This window comes from Epinephelus fuscoguttatus, linkage group LG14 (genome assembly GCF_011397635.1).
Source record: "Epinephelus fuscoguttatus linkage group LG14, E.fuscoguttatus.final_Chr_v1".
Classification (NCBI taxonomy): Eukaryota; Metazoa; Chordata; class Actinopteri; order Perciformes; family Serranidae; genus Epinephelus; species Epinephelus fuscoguttatus.
Window position 1 is genome coordinate 15,252,013 of NC_064765.1, and position 16,683 is coordinate 15,268,695.

Here is a 16,683-nt window from a genome sequence, read left to right on the forward strand (position 1 = left end):
AGAGGCTAAAGTCAAACAAAATTCCACAAAAAATAGTCTATTTTAGCCTGAACAGAAACTCCAAACAAATAAAAAGCTGAAACCATGACAAAATGCATTTACAACAAACACTAAGTCAACAGGTATTAAATTAGAGATTGCTCCACTATCCTGCTGAACGCACTCTAATTGTTGGGAGGACACCTACTGTGTGATTTGCATATATCCTGAGTTCAGTCATGTTGCCCTTGTATCAAGTTCAGCCTGAGGGAAAACCACAAAGCATCAATCACCCTCAATCATCAGTCATTTCAGCTGCACGCATTCACACAACAGTGACGGATTTCTGTTGACACCTTTTTCACCATCTGCTGCGTGTTCTCTGTAAAAGGTTAACAGTCTGGGAAGCTTCTAATCTAGTCACTAACAGAAATGGGATCAAGACACTGTTTTGCAAGTCACAAGTAAATCTCAAGTCTTTGCACTGAAGACACAAGTCAAGTCTCAAGTGCTAAAGTTTGAATTTCAAGTCCTAAAGAAGCCATTATCCACTCTTCACCAAACAAAATGCCATTTTAACAACAGATTAATATGTAAAAAAAATCATGAACGCTTTTCAAAATTTGTATTCATTTCTTAAACTAAGTTTGTTATAAAGTTACTAAGCTGTTAAGTTCACATTAGCTTGTTAACTTTGTTGAAATTAACTTACCTCGGCTCAAATTTATTTATAAAGCACATTTAAAAACACCTTACGTTGACCAAAGAGCTGTGCCAAAGGAATAAAATGCTGAAAAACAAATACACGAGAGGCAACATAACTTTCAGGTACACAGCTCAGAGAAAGCCACATCAGGGGGACTCAAACCCTAATGAATAAAGGAAGGTTTTGAGTCTGGACTTGAAACAGACCATTAAGGGCTTTGTGAACAAACAGAGAGCCTTAAAATCAATTCAGTGGAGAGAGGATAAAACAAGTGGGATATGGTCTCTCCTCCAGGTACCTAGGAGGAGTCTGGCAGTGGCGTTCTGAGCCAGTTGGAGGTGGGAGAGAGAGGACTGACTGATACGTCAAATGTCTTACGTACTTGGAAAGTTGTTGCATCTTTGTCTGTAATTTTCATTCATTCATTTTCTGTAACCTCTTATCCTGTTGGGGGTCTAAGGCTGAAGCCTATCCCAGCTGACACATAGAGACAGACAACCATTCACACTCACATTCACACCTACGGACAATTTAGAGTCACCAATTAACCTGCATGTCTTTGGACTGTGGGAGGAAGCCGGAGCACCCGGAGAACACCCACGCTGACACAGGGAGAACATACAAACTTGACACAGGTTTCAGACGCCCCACCCCATGATAACCACTGCACCCCTGTCACGCCCTGCAATTGTAATTTTCAACTTGAACGTTTTGCATAGTCTAATTAATTCTTTGTTGACGACTGCATAGTTTCTGCACGAAACCAAAATTATCTTAGTATAAATTTTTCAAGCTGACATTCAATAACATCAGTTCTTTATGGTTCTCTCCTGCAACTTGACTGGATCCTGTTGGATCAGTTCAAACAAAGTGGATTCGGAGTTGACTTGCTGGGAATAAACGTTTCTTGATTCAGGAAACAAAGGGGAACGAATAAATTCGTGGCACGCCTTTTACATCACGCACTACGTAACCTTTTGGCTTGGGGGAAGGTTTCAATTATTTTCAAGTCAAAAGGTTCAAGCCCAAGTGAAGTCATGAGTCAGTGGTGTTCAAGCCCAAGTCAAGTCTCTTTTGCCTATTTTGTAGAGTCTAAACTAATCAAATTTGCGACTCCAGTCTGACTTGAGTCCTAGTCATGTGACTCGAGTCCACACCTCTGCTGACAAGTGTTCAGTGGCGATTGTTTCAAAGTGGCGAGCCCACAGGACAATGATGGCAAGATTGTTTATTTCAAAACCAGATGTGTACAAGTAACAGACAGAGACAATAAATAATGCAGAGACCAAAAACATTTTCTGTATATCTACTGAACCGGGGCAAACAAAGTGATACAAAAACTTTTTGTTTTTGCTCACTTTTCCACCCGTGAGAAGCAACTTAAATACGCACAGACATGGTGTATTGTCCTGGAATGCACACAGAGAGAAGATACTTGAGGATGATAAAATGTCATCCGGAAACTGCAGATTCACTGCAGAAGAATCACATAATTATGTAATCTTAACGACACGTAAGACTGGCCGAGATGCTGAGCAAAAGTAACACAGTGAAATAAACATGTTTGGTCTCGTAAACAACATGTTATTCCCAGATACACATTATGGAGGGACGAACACAGGTCACTTCCTTCATTCCCGTCAATGTAAGTGGCAGTTTGTTTGTCTGGCTGCCGAAGCGAAAAGACTAGAATTCTTACACAGCCTGCTGCCATACAATAATGCAACATACATTTTTAAAATATTGCCAGTATAATAAGCAGTCAGCCGAACAATGGTTGCAGTTGGAGAGGAAGTTGGCCTCCTTTTCAACCACAAGAAGCCAAACTAAAAGTTACTTTAAGCCGATCTAGAACTCATTGGCTGAAGCTGAAATGCGATGAATGCACTTAATATTAGTGCAGATGCCATACACGTTTGGGTGGAGGAGTCCATGATGCACTAAGTTAGTGTGTAGAAAGCATGAAGGCATTCCCTTACATTATAAGAATATTACTAAACATGAAAAGGCAAGAACAGGTGTTATAGTACATCTAAGTTCCTTGAGAAGAGGAGAGCAGAATCGTTATATTCACCTTGTAAAAAAAGGTTGGTGGACTCCCAGAAAAACTTCCGAGACGCTTCGGTGTCCACGATGTCTAACTATTACCATTCCTACAATTATTATGTCACGATTTTGTTACCAACTGTGAGCCTCACACGGTTTTTCTACGAGCCGTAAATCTGAAATAACTTTGGATTAAAAAAAAAATCCACACATTTCCAAAATATCAAAAGTAATATAAAATGAAACAAAAAAAGAGATAAGTAAACAAGCAATTTATATTTACACTACGTACAAGTTACACAACATCTCGTTCATCCATGGCAGTCATTTTTAACTCCTCAGTCATCCCATCTCCGAAACAACCTTTGATTTGATAGTCAGTTTGCTGTCGGGGCAGCGGCCGTCCCTGTTTGTGTGAAGCTTGGAAGTCAAGAAGTCAGTCAATGAGCTTTGAATTGTTACAGCCACATAATGAGAGGGAACAGGTGGAGTCTGGCTCCCTCTGGTGGAAAGCCGGCGGAATGACATGAGATGAGGGCAGCGTCGCTCAGAGATTATCCCCCGGCTGGTACTGAGGCTCAGTGGCAGTGAAGTAGTCCTCCAAAAAGGCCTGCAGGTACTCGAAGGTGGGCCTCTCCTCCGGGTCTTTCTTCCAGCACTGCACCATCAGCTCGTGCAGGGACGAGGGGCAGTCCTGCGGGCACGGCATCCGGTAGCCCCGTTCCACCTGCTCCAGCACCTCGCGGTTGTTCATGCCTGGAGAGAGGAGCGCGAAGAAATGAGAATCAGAATGCCTTTTATTGTCATTGTATCATTAAAGAAACACAACGAAATTAGGAGTGCTACTCCTGTAAAGTGTTGACAGTTAAAAAAACAAATTCTCCATACATTCAACCATCAATCTAAGCAATAAAAATGTTAAACTATAAATTAGTGCAACAGGCAAAAACTACACACAGTATGTTTGTGAATATTGCACAAAGAGTGTTGTAGTTATACTCATGAAAAAGAGTCATCCTGTGTATTTAGAGTCATTCAAAGACCTTATTACTGTGGGAAAAGCTGTGTTTGAGTCTGTCAGGGTTTTGGATGATCTGTAGAGCTCAAGTCAAACAGATGGTATCCTGGGTGAGTTCAGTCTTTAACAACCTCACATCACTGTCTCAATTTAACGGCCTCCTTCATGAGGAGTTTCCACAGTAACAGTAAAAATGTCAGGACATCTAACAGCGGAAAGAATAACTGAGTGCATGTATGCAAGTGCAAGTCTAACTCGAATTTAGAGTGAATGCAAAATAGAGACTAAAAATGCTGTTGAAATCTCTAAAAGTAAGAAAGTGGACCTTTGAGCAACAATTATTTTGGTGTTCCAAAAGGTCAACAATTACCTTCCATGCTTGAATAAGTACTTCACCGACAAAATGACGATGTGTAAAACAATTAGTTATGCTGTGTTATCTTTAATTCGTGAAGACAAGTGTTTCAGTCCGGGAGGCAGACACTGTCTCCACATTTAAGACTAGACTTCAGACTTTCCTTTTTGATAAAACTTATAGTTAGGGGCTGGCTTAGGCTTGTCTTGGACCAGCCCCTCGTAAGGCTGACTTAGGCCTAGTCTGCCGGGGGACCTCCTATAATACACCGAGTCCCTTCTCTCCTTCTCTCTCGCTCTTTATTTTCTGAAAAGCTGGTTATCCTTCACTTACTAACATTCATGTCCTATTATTTCATATCGCTAATTCACCTTTGTGCTCCACTGTCTGGCATCTCGTATCACAGTGGTGCCTGGATAGTGTGACGTGTGTTATGCTGCTGCTGTGGTCCTGCCAGATGCCTCCTGCTGCTGCTGTTATCATTAGTCATACTTCTACTGTTAATGATGTTGTACGCTACTGTCTGCCCTGCATCTCTCTCTCTCTCTTTCTGTCTCTCTCTCTCTTTATGTCTCATTGTGTCATACGGATTACTGTTAATTTATCATGTTGATCTGTTCTGTACGACATCTATTGCACAGCTGTCGGTCCTGGAAGAGGGATCCCTCCTCAGTTGCTCTTCCTGAGGTTTCTACCATTTTTTTCCCCTGTTAAAGGGGTTTTTATGGGGAGTTTTCCTTATCTGCTTTGAGGGTCCTAAGGACAAAGGGATGTTGTTGTGGCAAATTGTGATTTGTGATATTGGACTTTCTAAATAAAATTGAATTGAATTGAATTGAATTTTCTTGCATGCCTCCGCAGAAAATGGCGTTTTGTATTGATTGACTGGGGACCACGCTTAACAACAGCAAAACTCTGTGAGGCACTTTGTGTTACTGTCGTATGAAAAGTGCCATATAAATAAAGTTGATTTGATTTTGATTTGAAAACTATATTGAAACATCAGTCATTCCCATTTTGCATTTTCACTAAAAACACGATTTGAGTCTGGCTTTGAAGAGAGCATACATGAGTTTCACTTTCATTTCAGTTTCAAATAGTAAGGTTTTAGCAAAAATACATGTGTTTGGGAAGTACTGAGCATACGACTGGATAAATAAGACTTGGATTATACTATAAATTTACTGTTTTTTAATCCTGGTCCCTAATAAATTAGTAACTTCCTTGTTTTCTGTGTAGATATGCAAGAGAAACAAAGTTTTCTTTACAAAATCAAGGTAACACGTCACGACTAACTGATTTACAAATGGTCATAAATCTCAGAATCTGATTATACTTAAAGTTGTTTATGAAATTGAGCTCTTTCATCTTTACTGTTACTCTGTTACTTATTTAAATACCCAGGATATAATGTCAAAGTGTTTACAGCAGATAAACAAAAACACAGTCACTGCACACGTTCACGCAGCCTTCTGGGCTCATTGCTCTGCATAATGCACAATGTGATGTACATTATGCAACATGCTGGTCTGTTTATAGCTCACAGAACCACGGCTAGCGTCTCAGCAGACTCGAATGCCCTCACACACTCTGCATTAATCAAATGTGAGCAATCATCTGGGGCTGTGAAGAGTGGCACACTCTCACCTGGATATGGCACTCTGCCCTTGGTCACCAGCTCCGTCAGCAGGATGCCAAACGACCACACGTCCGACTTGATGGTGAACTTCCCGTAGAGAGCGGCCTCAGGAGCAGTCCACTTTATTGGAAACTTTGCACCTAGAAGAAATTCAGAACTTTCTCAAGCTGCTGTAACATTTTTTTTTTATTTCACTGTTGTTATTCAGGCAGAAATACGAAGAGAAATGAAGCAACAACCTTTACCGAAACCTAAGGATTAAGTAGGTCAGTCTCCTCTGTGTGAATATTTTACTTCATGTGTGATTTCATTAGTGCAGAGACACATGAGGATGTGATACCATCCCACCAGGGGAAAAACGGAACAATTCCATTATCTCGCTCCGTCTCAGTTTGCACTTGGCCCAAGTTGAACAAGTAAACATTTAAATCGCTAGCAAACGAGTGGCTGAACATGTTGACAGAGTGACTAACAGAGTCTGGAAGTCCTCCTGGTGCAGTTCACGTCTGCCAAAACAATCATGGGAGAACAGCGTTTGAGTGATTCAGGGCAGGGCCACTTTAGTCCTCATCCTTCAATCCACTCGATGACAGATGGATTTTTGTGTACAGCATGCTCAGTCTTAAATCCCGCACTGTGCCCTTGTGTAAGAGCGATGTTCTGTTGTCTTTGTGCCACGCTGCAACCACATGTGGTTCTGTTTTCCACTGGTGTCACCAAGACAAATTCCTGCTCGTTTACTCTACTCGTTCTGAAAAGTAGCGTGTGTGTGCGTGTGTCGGTTTGTAAAATGTGTCTTGCCTAAATGGAATAAGTCATCTGCCAGCCCGCCAACTTTTTCCTCTGACAGTGAGGTTTTCCGGAGATGCTGTGGTTTGGGACTACGACAGTACTACAGGACAAATACACAAATCACAAGCTGACCTCTCTTCCTGCAAAATCCTGCAAACCTACATCTCCTCTCTCTGCATGCATCTCTGCATCTAGATCTGAATCCGCCTCTCTGCATCCTGCATACCTTGTTTTACCATTAGTGCTTACTTACTAAGTGAAAATTTACACGTCACTGACTTAAAACAGGAATGTAAAATGCTGCAAAACTAACTCTTAAGTAGATTTTAGTCGTCACTAAATTTTTTAAGTTACACCAGATGCAAAACGAACCAAATAGCAAAACTAACATTAGCAGTGAGATTGGTGATACATGAGTACATGAGATGTAATACATAACATGGAGGACACATTTGACTGGATAATAGACGACAGCAGTGGTTCCCAACTGGTGGGTGCAGTCCAAAAGTGGGTTGTGGGTCCATTCTGAATGGACCGCAAGTGACTCGCAAACGTGTCGCAAAGGTTTGTAAAAAACACACTCCATTTTGAAGTATATGGAATTTCCGGCGCAGGGCTTTTATTTTGAAGTCCCATTTCCTGCTGTAGAGTGAGTGAATAATGGACAGCTACTTAGCAGAGACAGCAAACTAGCTCGATGACATGGCGGAACACTGTCTTGATACTGAATATATATAACTGTGTGGACTTTTAACTAATGGCTACAGAGAAAGCTGGACCCTGTGGTTGGACTAGAATGCTGTTTAACAGCGTCGGACAAACATTAAATGCACTGGCATCAGCCTACATTTGTTTACATCACTAGATTTCTTTAATACAGAAGAAAACTTAAAAACATGCTACTTCTCAGGCAAGTTCTGGAGATATACAGAGTGTCTTTATCAAGTGATTTCTAAGATGATTTACAGACTTTGATTCAAAATGGACATTGTAGATAATAATATACTCAAGACGTGTAAGTCACGCTGAATCCAATACATGTATAATGTTTGTGTTTTCAGGTTCAGCTACGTGCCTCTGCCTCTGGTTACATTATGAACACTACTAACGCTGAGACACATATTCCCCCATGTTTGCATATCAAGTTTAAGTTTAGTTTACTCATCCATATTAATCCTTAGAGACCTGGATCGACATCCATTTTCTTGTGCTGCATTTAGATGCCTTTCACAAGGATTTAAACTTTTGAACCTGAAGCAAATTGGTTTGATTTCTTTCGAAAACATGCGAAAAAGGTTAATGAGCAAATTGCAAGAAATCAGTAGATTTAGAAAATTGTAAAAGAAAAAAAAAAAGGCTAGGGAAAAATTCCACGAAACTGTATTTATAATTATCCTAATAATATAATAATAATATATATAATATATAATAATATATTTGCAATTGTTACAGAATTATTATATATTATTATTATTTTCTGTAATATTTTTTATTATTTTTTTTTTTTACCTTTTTTCCCCAGGTAATTTTCTTGTACAATCTTTATTTTATTCATTTATTTATTTTACTAATTTTGTGCTAATTTTTTGGGTAATATCTTCTTAAATTGCTCATTGCCTTCTTCCCATGTTTAATTTCAAGTCAATTTGCTCAGCTTTCCATGTGTTAAAGGGTTTTAAAAAATGTTTTATATATATATATACATAGAGTGGTATGTGTGTATATGTATATATTTGTTAAATTGGTGCTACAATCAATAAAAAAAGTACAATGTTCATTCAAATGCAGTGAAATTAATTTGCCCTGGCTTTTTTGCCCTTAAAACTATATATAAATAAAAATAAATTAAAGACAACAGCAATAAGAAATTCTATAACATTTTAAAACATTTAAAGTGTCTACTGTTAAATATTTTAAACGTCTTAAAGTGCCTGCAGTGAGTCAGAATTAAACATTTAAAGGGCTATATATATATAAATAAAGTTTATCACAAAGGACTGGCAGTTAACTTTTATATGTTGTTTGGCCTTCTGAAACTGTTATTTGGATGTTGTGTTACAGCTTGTGATACCTTGGACTGTGCTACAGATGTTTCCCAGCAACCGATTTACACATGACTTAATTCTTTACAGGTTAAAACTCTGCATGCAACCCCATGAATAACTAAATCATTCATTGCTAAGAATTTCTCACACAAACGTAGTGATGGATTTACTAAAAGCTGGTGCAACCAAACTTAGTAGGCCTACCTTGTCTTGCTGTGTATTCATTGTCCTCGATGAGCCTGGCCAGACCAAAGTCAGCGATCTTACACACCAGACTGTCTCCGACCAGGATGTTAGCAGAGCGCAGGTCTCTGTGGATGTAGTTCATCCTCTCAATATATGCCATGCCTGCTGCCACCTGGAAGATGGAGATATTTTTCAACAGTGAACGTCATGTCACAGAACAGTTTCAAGGTGATTAAATCTGTTGTAGGGAAGATTTGTGTGTATGTTAACAGGTATTTTATGAGCTTAAAAAGGTGGAGCTGCAAAAGAGAGTGCGATCTCTTAAAGGGACAGTTCACCCTAAAATCAAAATTCTTTTTATCAGTCTAGATTGTTTTGGTGTGAGTTGCCGAGTGTTGGCGATATTGGCCATAGAGATGTCCACCTACTTTAATATAATGAAACTAGATGGCTTGTGGTGACCAAAGCGCCAAAAATACATTTGAAAAGCAATGTCTCTTTCCAGAAATCATGACCCAGTTACTTACAATAATCCACAGACCTTGTTGTGAGTTTCGTATTGGAACTTTTTTCTGTCAAACAACACCTGCCAACTGTATCACTGCGCAGAAGGAAGCGTGCATCTCATGGACGAGAGGCTGTTGCTTGTGATAGCGTGAGATGTAAATACTAATGGCGTCCTCTTCTGCTGAGCTGCAATGTTAGCTAGCTCAGTGGTGCTAGGTGAGCCTAGCTATAGATTTATGCTTCCTTCTACGTGGTGACATTTGGGGGATGTAGTTCGGTAGACAGAAAATAGTTCCTACATGAAACTGCTCACTACAAGGTCTGTGGATTATCTTGAGTAACTGGGTCATGATTTCTGGAAAGAGAAGGCATCTCTACGGCTGATATCTTCAACACTCGGCAACTCACACCAATACACTTTTTCCATTGTCACTCTTGGCTGAGCCGAGTAAAGCCCTGCCGCACCAATTTGTGTTTCCATTGTCAGCTTTGACGTGCTGTGCCACGCCAAGCTGCGCCGGAGATGGACCAAAAGTCGGGCTGCCCACCCTCAAGCGGGTAGTGGTGACATCTCTCCAACTACAACCAACCCCAAACAGCCCTAGTTCTTCCCTCTAAACAGCATGTGTGTTGCAGACTCTACTCACCTCTGTCCGGAGACCGGAGAGAAAGGCTTTTTTAAAAGTCTCTGTTTGTTCAGCTCTCAGCACTTCTGTAACTTCTAACTTAATCTCTGTGGTTTGGAGTTTAGTTTCTCTCCTGCTTCCTGTTTGTACTTTAGATATCTGCTTTATTTTACTGTTTCATGTTTGCTGTCAGCCATATACGAAGTTGTGTGAAGTTGCTGCTCGAAAACTCAACATTTCCTTATTTTGGTGCTTCACAATAAAAGTTTGTACATAAAATATTGTTGGACTTTTATTGCGAAGAATCTATAGGAGATGAAATGTGTTTTTACTGAATTAGTGGAACCTTGTTGGCAGTTTGTCTTCTATAATAATAGCAATAATAAAGGCAAGTCTAATAATACAGCAGGGAAGAAGAGTGAAAGCAGAAACAGCCAGAGAAACCACAGAAATGCAGATCCCTGCTGTGCTGGGCTGTCGGCCCAAACCAAACCAAACCAAACCAAGCCAAGCCAAGCCACACCAGCCTACGACTGTAGAAAAGGGAGACAAAACAATGCAGACTGATAAACAGCACTACAGGTGAGGAAAATATGTATGTTTGATTTTAGGGTGAACTGTCCCTTTAACTGAAAACACTCTAGTGTCACAGGAAGTGCAGAATCACAGCTACAAAACAGCGAGTGAGTGCTTCACCCGTGATGCTAAATCACTGAACTTTAGATACTTTATTGTTAATCTGGTCGTATTATACCAGCCAGTCTGGTGAGTAACAATGTGCTAAGTTCATATTTTTGAAATTCTGCCATCTTGGCCTGCTGAAATGAGACGCTGCCTAATGAAACTGTAAACACTGGACTTAACATCAAGATGGAAATGGCTGTAAACGTGCAACACTGAGCTTAAATGAATAAATTGCAAACAGCTGGAGGTGGTTAAAGTAAATAAAGAAAGCTCTTAGAAAAACAAATCCTCCTTCAGAGTGCTCTGGAAACAAATCCACAGACTTCAGATCCTTTTCAGCAGCGTACCTGAGCTGCCATGTCCACTAGATTTGGCAGTTTGAGGCCTCGACCTTCTCCATCTTTTAGGAAGTCAAGCAAACTCCCTATTAAAAGAAAACAGAGGATGAAAAACAAGTCAGGATCTGTTGCCTTGTATTGTCTTCAGCTGGTAGATCTTAACTCGGCTTTGGATGAAAACTGAAGCAAAACATTGCAGCCTAATGTGACATCAATTCTGGGATTCCTGCCACACGTTACACTTGGCTCAAACTTTTATTTGTTAGTTATCGCTGTGGTAACTGAGGATCTCGCCTTCAAAACCACAACTTGTATTTGTATCACAGTATTCGTTACCGTATAGTGATGTGGATATGCCGTAAAGAAGGACACACACTGTGCTGTCCATGCAGATGTATAAATTATGTACACACTGTGTAGGTGTGCACAAATGCATATATGTAATATTCATAGTGTCTTTTTTAGTGTCAGTTTAAAATAGCATATACCTTTGCACATGTACTCAGTGACGATGTAGATGGGTTCTTCGGACACCACGGCGTACAGCTGCACCAGCTTGTCGTGTCGGAGCTTCTTCATGATCTGAGCCTCCTCCAGGAAGGACTCGGGCGACATTGTGCCGGGCTTCAGAGTCTTCACCGCCACCTTGGTGGTGCCGTTCCACGTGCCTGACAATCAAAATTAAAAAAGAGGCTGTTAATGTTCAAGGGTAATTCTCTGGAGGTTAGTGGCTGGTATTTTATTTCAATGGGAGATATTCAGCGTTTGAAAAATGTAATGTATAGTCTGAAAGGAATGGAAGGGCATAAAAGCATATGAAAGTAATGCGTGACTGAAAGCTACTGACATTATCCTTAAGTTACCTTGAGATTTTTATCACCTATGTTAGTTTAAAAAGTTTAGAGCAGATAACTGGCTACAGACAGGGGCTGGAGTTGCTCAAGTACAAAACTTAGTAAGGTATTATGTGCTGCAACAGGATACCCATAATGAAAATAATAGGGCTGTCCCCCGAATAGCTGACCAAACATTAGTCAACCAGAAGGATCATTAGTCGGCAAGATTTAATTTGTTGATAAGTCCCAGAAAAAAGAAAAAGGGAGACTCTTTAAGGAGCTGCGCCTTGTCAAAATAAATCAAAACCTATATGACTGGACCATGTGGGAATTTAATTTGAAAGGACAGACACAGGAAGTGGCCACACTCAGCAGTCAGACAGGAGTCAGGTTAATTTCCAGGGCTGGTACCTGCGGTTATTCCACAGGCTAGTTAATAACATGTCGGGCAGGAAATCCAAAGTGTGGGATCATTTTGAGAAGGTGAAGGACGAACCCAAGGTGATATGTAAACTCATCTTCATTGGTCGACTACAAACATGACGTCTATATCGTAATATCAGAAACATGCAGGCGACTAGTTGACTAATGGCCCTAAATGATGACTATTGGTCACTATTCTAGTGGGTCGTGATGACTGAGAGGGATTACTTCTGTTTGAGTTTATACATTGTGTTGTTGTGGGAAAATCCTGCCTAATATACCAAGCTAGACTAAAAAGCTGCTACTAGCTGAAATCTTGTTAAAAGGATCCGTTATTGGATTTGACTTAATCCATGTTTATGGTACCAACAAATGTTCAGACACACACGGAGCATTTCACAATCCAATGTGTGACAAATTAAGTTTTACAAACTCCATCTGAACTAAAACAACATGTGTCTAAACTGAGTTTAGATAAGCCATGGCACAGAAACCTAATTAGACTTAACAAATACAGACACCATCTCACACAAGGTCTAAAGGCCTGTACAGATTCTGAATGCAAGAAGAAAGCATGAGAAGTTCAAAAATCTTATTCCAGTCCAAATGAACACTGAGATTCAACAGAAATCTAAATTCCTAAATGAAATCACTGAGAGCAAACACTCCTCCCTGTGGGTAACATTAGCTGGGTGTTAGTTTTGAATGATCCAACACATGCAGTATGTTGTTGCAACACTGCTCACAGCTGTCCAAATCTCCATTCATGCCAAAAAGAGGACGCCAAAAAGATACGCACCCATCCAGACCTCCCCAAACTGGCCGTTGCCGAGACGTTTGATGAGCTGCAGCGACTCCCGCGGGATCTCCCACACGTCTTTGGTTTTGACGGACAGGTCAGTCAGACGAGGCATGCCTTTGTGGCACGGTACGATCAGTCTGCAGCACAGCCCCGCAGCCCTGGCTGGATCAACCACGCAGGTTGAATTTCAAATGATGTTAAAGTCGTATAAAGCCATATGACATTGTAATATAAAGGCAGGGAGAGCAGACGCAGATCTGTCATGACATCCCCCATAACTGTGGCAGAGTCTCACCAGAGTAGTGCTGCACGAGCTGCTGGAGCGTCTCAAACTGCGCTCTGGTGGTGATGTAGTAGCCTCCACTGTCCAGCTTGCGGATCTTATAGTGTTTGACGTGATCTCCCTTGACATCATCCCAGTCCTGGATGGAGAGAGAGTAGGCCCCTGGAACAGAGACAGCACAGCCATAAAGAAAGAAACTGGTGGGTTTAGTAGACTAGAGCAAAATCTCTGGTAAGTTTTAATGAGTGTATATAAAGCAAATTGTCCAAAATAATTAGGGCAATGAATATGGAGCAACTGCCTGGTTAATGACATGATATTAATCTGAATTTTAAAGAGGACCTATTATGCTACTTTTGAGTTTCGCACTTCTATTTTGGGTTTCTACGAGGACATGTTTATGTGCTTTAATGTTGGAAAAACACTTTATTTTACCCATACCATCTGTGCTGAAACACCTGTATTCACCCTCTGTCTTTTAGCACCTGTCTCCTTGAGCCCCCCCCCTCACAAAAATGCCCAGCCTGCACTCTATTGGAAATTCCAGGTCTTCTTTGTTTTGGCATCTCTGCACTATCATTATAGCCGGAGAATGACAATACCAGAGCATAGCGGCACTTTCTATTGTGAATAATCACCAGTAAAAGTTTCTTAACACAACAGGACATGTTCCAGCAGGAATATAATCCAAAACTGGGAAGAAATTAACAGCAACAGCAACAAAGATTAGATGTTTCTCTGACATTAGCATGTAGCTTCATGTAGCAGTGTACTCACAGCTTGGGAATGACTTGATAGCCGCATTTTCTCCCATTAAAAATCACCAATAAAAGCAGCTAAGCACAACCACATATATTCCAGCAGGAATATAATCAGAAATTGGGGAGAAATTAACATCAGCAACTAAAATTACATGTTTCCCTGACGTTAGCATGTAGCTACATGTAGCAGTTTACTTGCAGCCGAAGAATGACTGCAAAAAATGGCACTTTTCACAGTTAAAAATCACCAATAATCGGTTCTGAGCCAAACCAGACATGTTCCATCAGGACTATAATGCAAAATTGGGGAGAAATGAACAACATCAGCCACCAAGATTATGTTTCCTGGACATTAGCATGTAGCTACATGTAGCGGTTTACTTACAGCCGGGGGATAACTGCATAACCAATAAAAGCTTCTAAACCCAACTGGACTTGCTCCAGCAGAATGATCCAATATTAGAGATAAATGAACAACAATAGCAATGAAGATTAGATGTTTCATTGACATTAGCATGTAGCTTAATTTAGCAGTGTCCTCGCAGCTGGGGAATGACTGTGTGCAGCCGCATTTTCCCCCATTAAAAATCACAGATAAAAGTTACTTAACACGACCGGACATGTTCCAGCAGGAATATGATCCAGAAGCAGGGAGAAATTAAAAACATCAGCAACCAAAATCACATGAAAAAACAGTCTGAAGTCTGAGAAGTCTTTTTGCCACATTTAATAAGAGCATCTGACATTGTAACATATGACAGAAAGTTTTTTAAAAAGCCCAGAAGATCCTGTTTAAGCGTCTATATTGGTCTGATTTTCCTGTAGTTTTTTTCTAGAAATAAATGCCTTCTACTGCCACCGTAATTAAAGTGTTCATAAATATTTTTTTATTCACAAACACAATTTTTAAAAGCATTCAACATGTCAGCATGTAAGCTGCTGCTCGGTCAGAGTACCTTTGGTTGTTTCACTCTCACGGATAAGGAAAGTGCCTCTGGCGTTGCCGTTGGAGAGCAGTTGCCTCTCTGCGTCCTTTCGACCTAATTTACCAAAATACCAGCTGCAGGAAGAAAAGAAAAAGGAGTCAAACTATGGGGTGTAATATTTGGTTTAAACATGTTTTAAATATATTTTAATCTTTTATTCTTACTGTACGTGCCACTACGCCAGTTAAGAAAAGACTGTGAGATGAGTTCTCAAATATTTATGATACGCTCTCTGCTGATGAAGCTGCCGTGTGTGCTCATTTATAAAAAGTTTTACTCACTCTTCAGCCTGGATTGAGTCCACCGGGGCAACGTAATTGCTGGGAATGTAACCAGTTCCACCTGTAGTGAGAGAGCGAGCCTCCCACCAGTCGCCCTCACTGAGGAGAGAGGGATACAGAGAAATGGAGGACGGAGGCAGGTTGGAATAAACACATCAGCCGTTTACACATTATGCAGAGAGGCACAAATAAACACTCAGTAGTGGATCAGATTTATTGGCTTGTCTCTGAGAGCGGAGTAGGGAGCGCATAAAAACAAACTACAAAACAAGTTGTTTTTCTAGTGCGTGGGCCCCTGAAGCTTCGGTGAATCATCTCTTTAAAGTACAACTGAAATCACAGTTAGTCATCCCTTATGTTAGTCAGGATAATAGTTTTTTATTAATAAAAAGGGAGAAAATGGTCTTTGGGGTGGTCAGGTTTAGAGTGGGTTATGGTTTGGTACAGATTTATGTAAGGGGAAACACATAACAGTATGTCACAATATAGTTTGAGCTGACTTGAGCTGAGTTTTGATGAAACTATATCAAAATTTATGGTCATAGAAACATTTTGAGCAGCTTCACAGCAAACCTAATATGGAAACAGTTCAAAAAAATGATACTAGAACTTCTTCTTTGGTGATGTCACATACTCAGCAATACTCATTTAGTATATGATGTGTATGCTCAGCTGTGTAGAAAGGTACATATTAACAGACCCTGAAATATAATGCGAAATTTATACTTCCTTGTCGAATCGATGCGGTAGGGTACGTGCACCTCCCCAGAAACACAGGCCTCCTGCCTATATTTGTAAGCTGAAACAATTTCACTCAGTGGAAACAAAGCTTGTATTTACTTTTATTTCAAAGATAAGAAACAATAAATTGTGAAGACAATAAAGCCTCCACAAAATAGAATTTTAAGTCTTGTGTGTTATTTATCCTGGCTTCATATGAGCAGAGGACATCTCTGCTCGTCGCTAGGCTAATCTATACAATGTAAAATGCCATAGGCTTGTGCTAATAACATTAGCATGTTATATCTGTTTGGAAAACATGTTTAGTATAAGACAGTTGTTTTGTCAGTGAACCTTGTGAGTTGTAATGAAGCCGAATTTTGTGATGTTACCTTTGTTAAATGCTGCTGTTGTCCCTGGCTTCATATGAGTAGAGGAAAAATCAGCTAGCCTCTAGGCTAAATGCCATAGGCTTGTGCTAAAAACATTAGCATGTTGTATTTGTGGGGAAAATGTGTCCAGATAAAGACAAGTGCGTTTTCTGTGAATGCTGCGAGTTATAGTGGAGCTGATTTGTGTGCTTGTGTTTAAAATTGTCTCTATTAAGCCATGTTTAATGTGTGTTTAATGTGTGTTTTTGATTCAACTAAACTTTACAGCACTTCACAGA

The 16,683-nt window shown here is 40.2% G+C and overlaps 1 protein-coding gene across 2 annotated transcripts in view; it reads right to left on the bottom strand.

Moving 5' to 3' along the window:
- Positions 1-1,904: 1,904 nt before the first annotated feature.
- Positions 1,905-16,683, bottom strand: part of fyna (FYN proto-oncogene, Src family tyrosine kinase a) — a 32,124-nt gene continuing 17,345 nt past the window's right edge. For both annotated transcript variants that reach the window (XM_049596373.1, XM_049596374.1), the window contains exons 4-12: positions 15,294-15,392; positions 14,983-15,086; positions 13,278-13,427; positions 12,980-13,144; positions 11,410-11,589; positions 10,931-11,007; positions 8,785-8,938; positions 5,752-5,883; positions 1,905-3,487 (exon numbers count right to left, since the gene is read on the bottom strand). In XM_049596373.1, the coding sequence (XP_049452330.1) occupies positions 3,279-3,487; positions 5,752-5,883; positions 8,785-8,938; positions 10,931-11,007; positions 11,410-11,589; positions 12,980-13,144; positions 13,278-13,427; positions 14,983-15,086; positions 15,294-15,392 (1,270 nt within the window). In that variant the 3' untranslated portion in view covers positions 1,905-3,278. The remainder of the gene's footprint in view (positions 3,488-5,751; positions 5,884-8,784; positions 8,939-10,930; positions 11,008-11,409; positions 11,590-12,979; positions 13,145-13,277; positions 13,428-14,982; positions 15,087-15,293; positions 15,393-16,683) is intronic.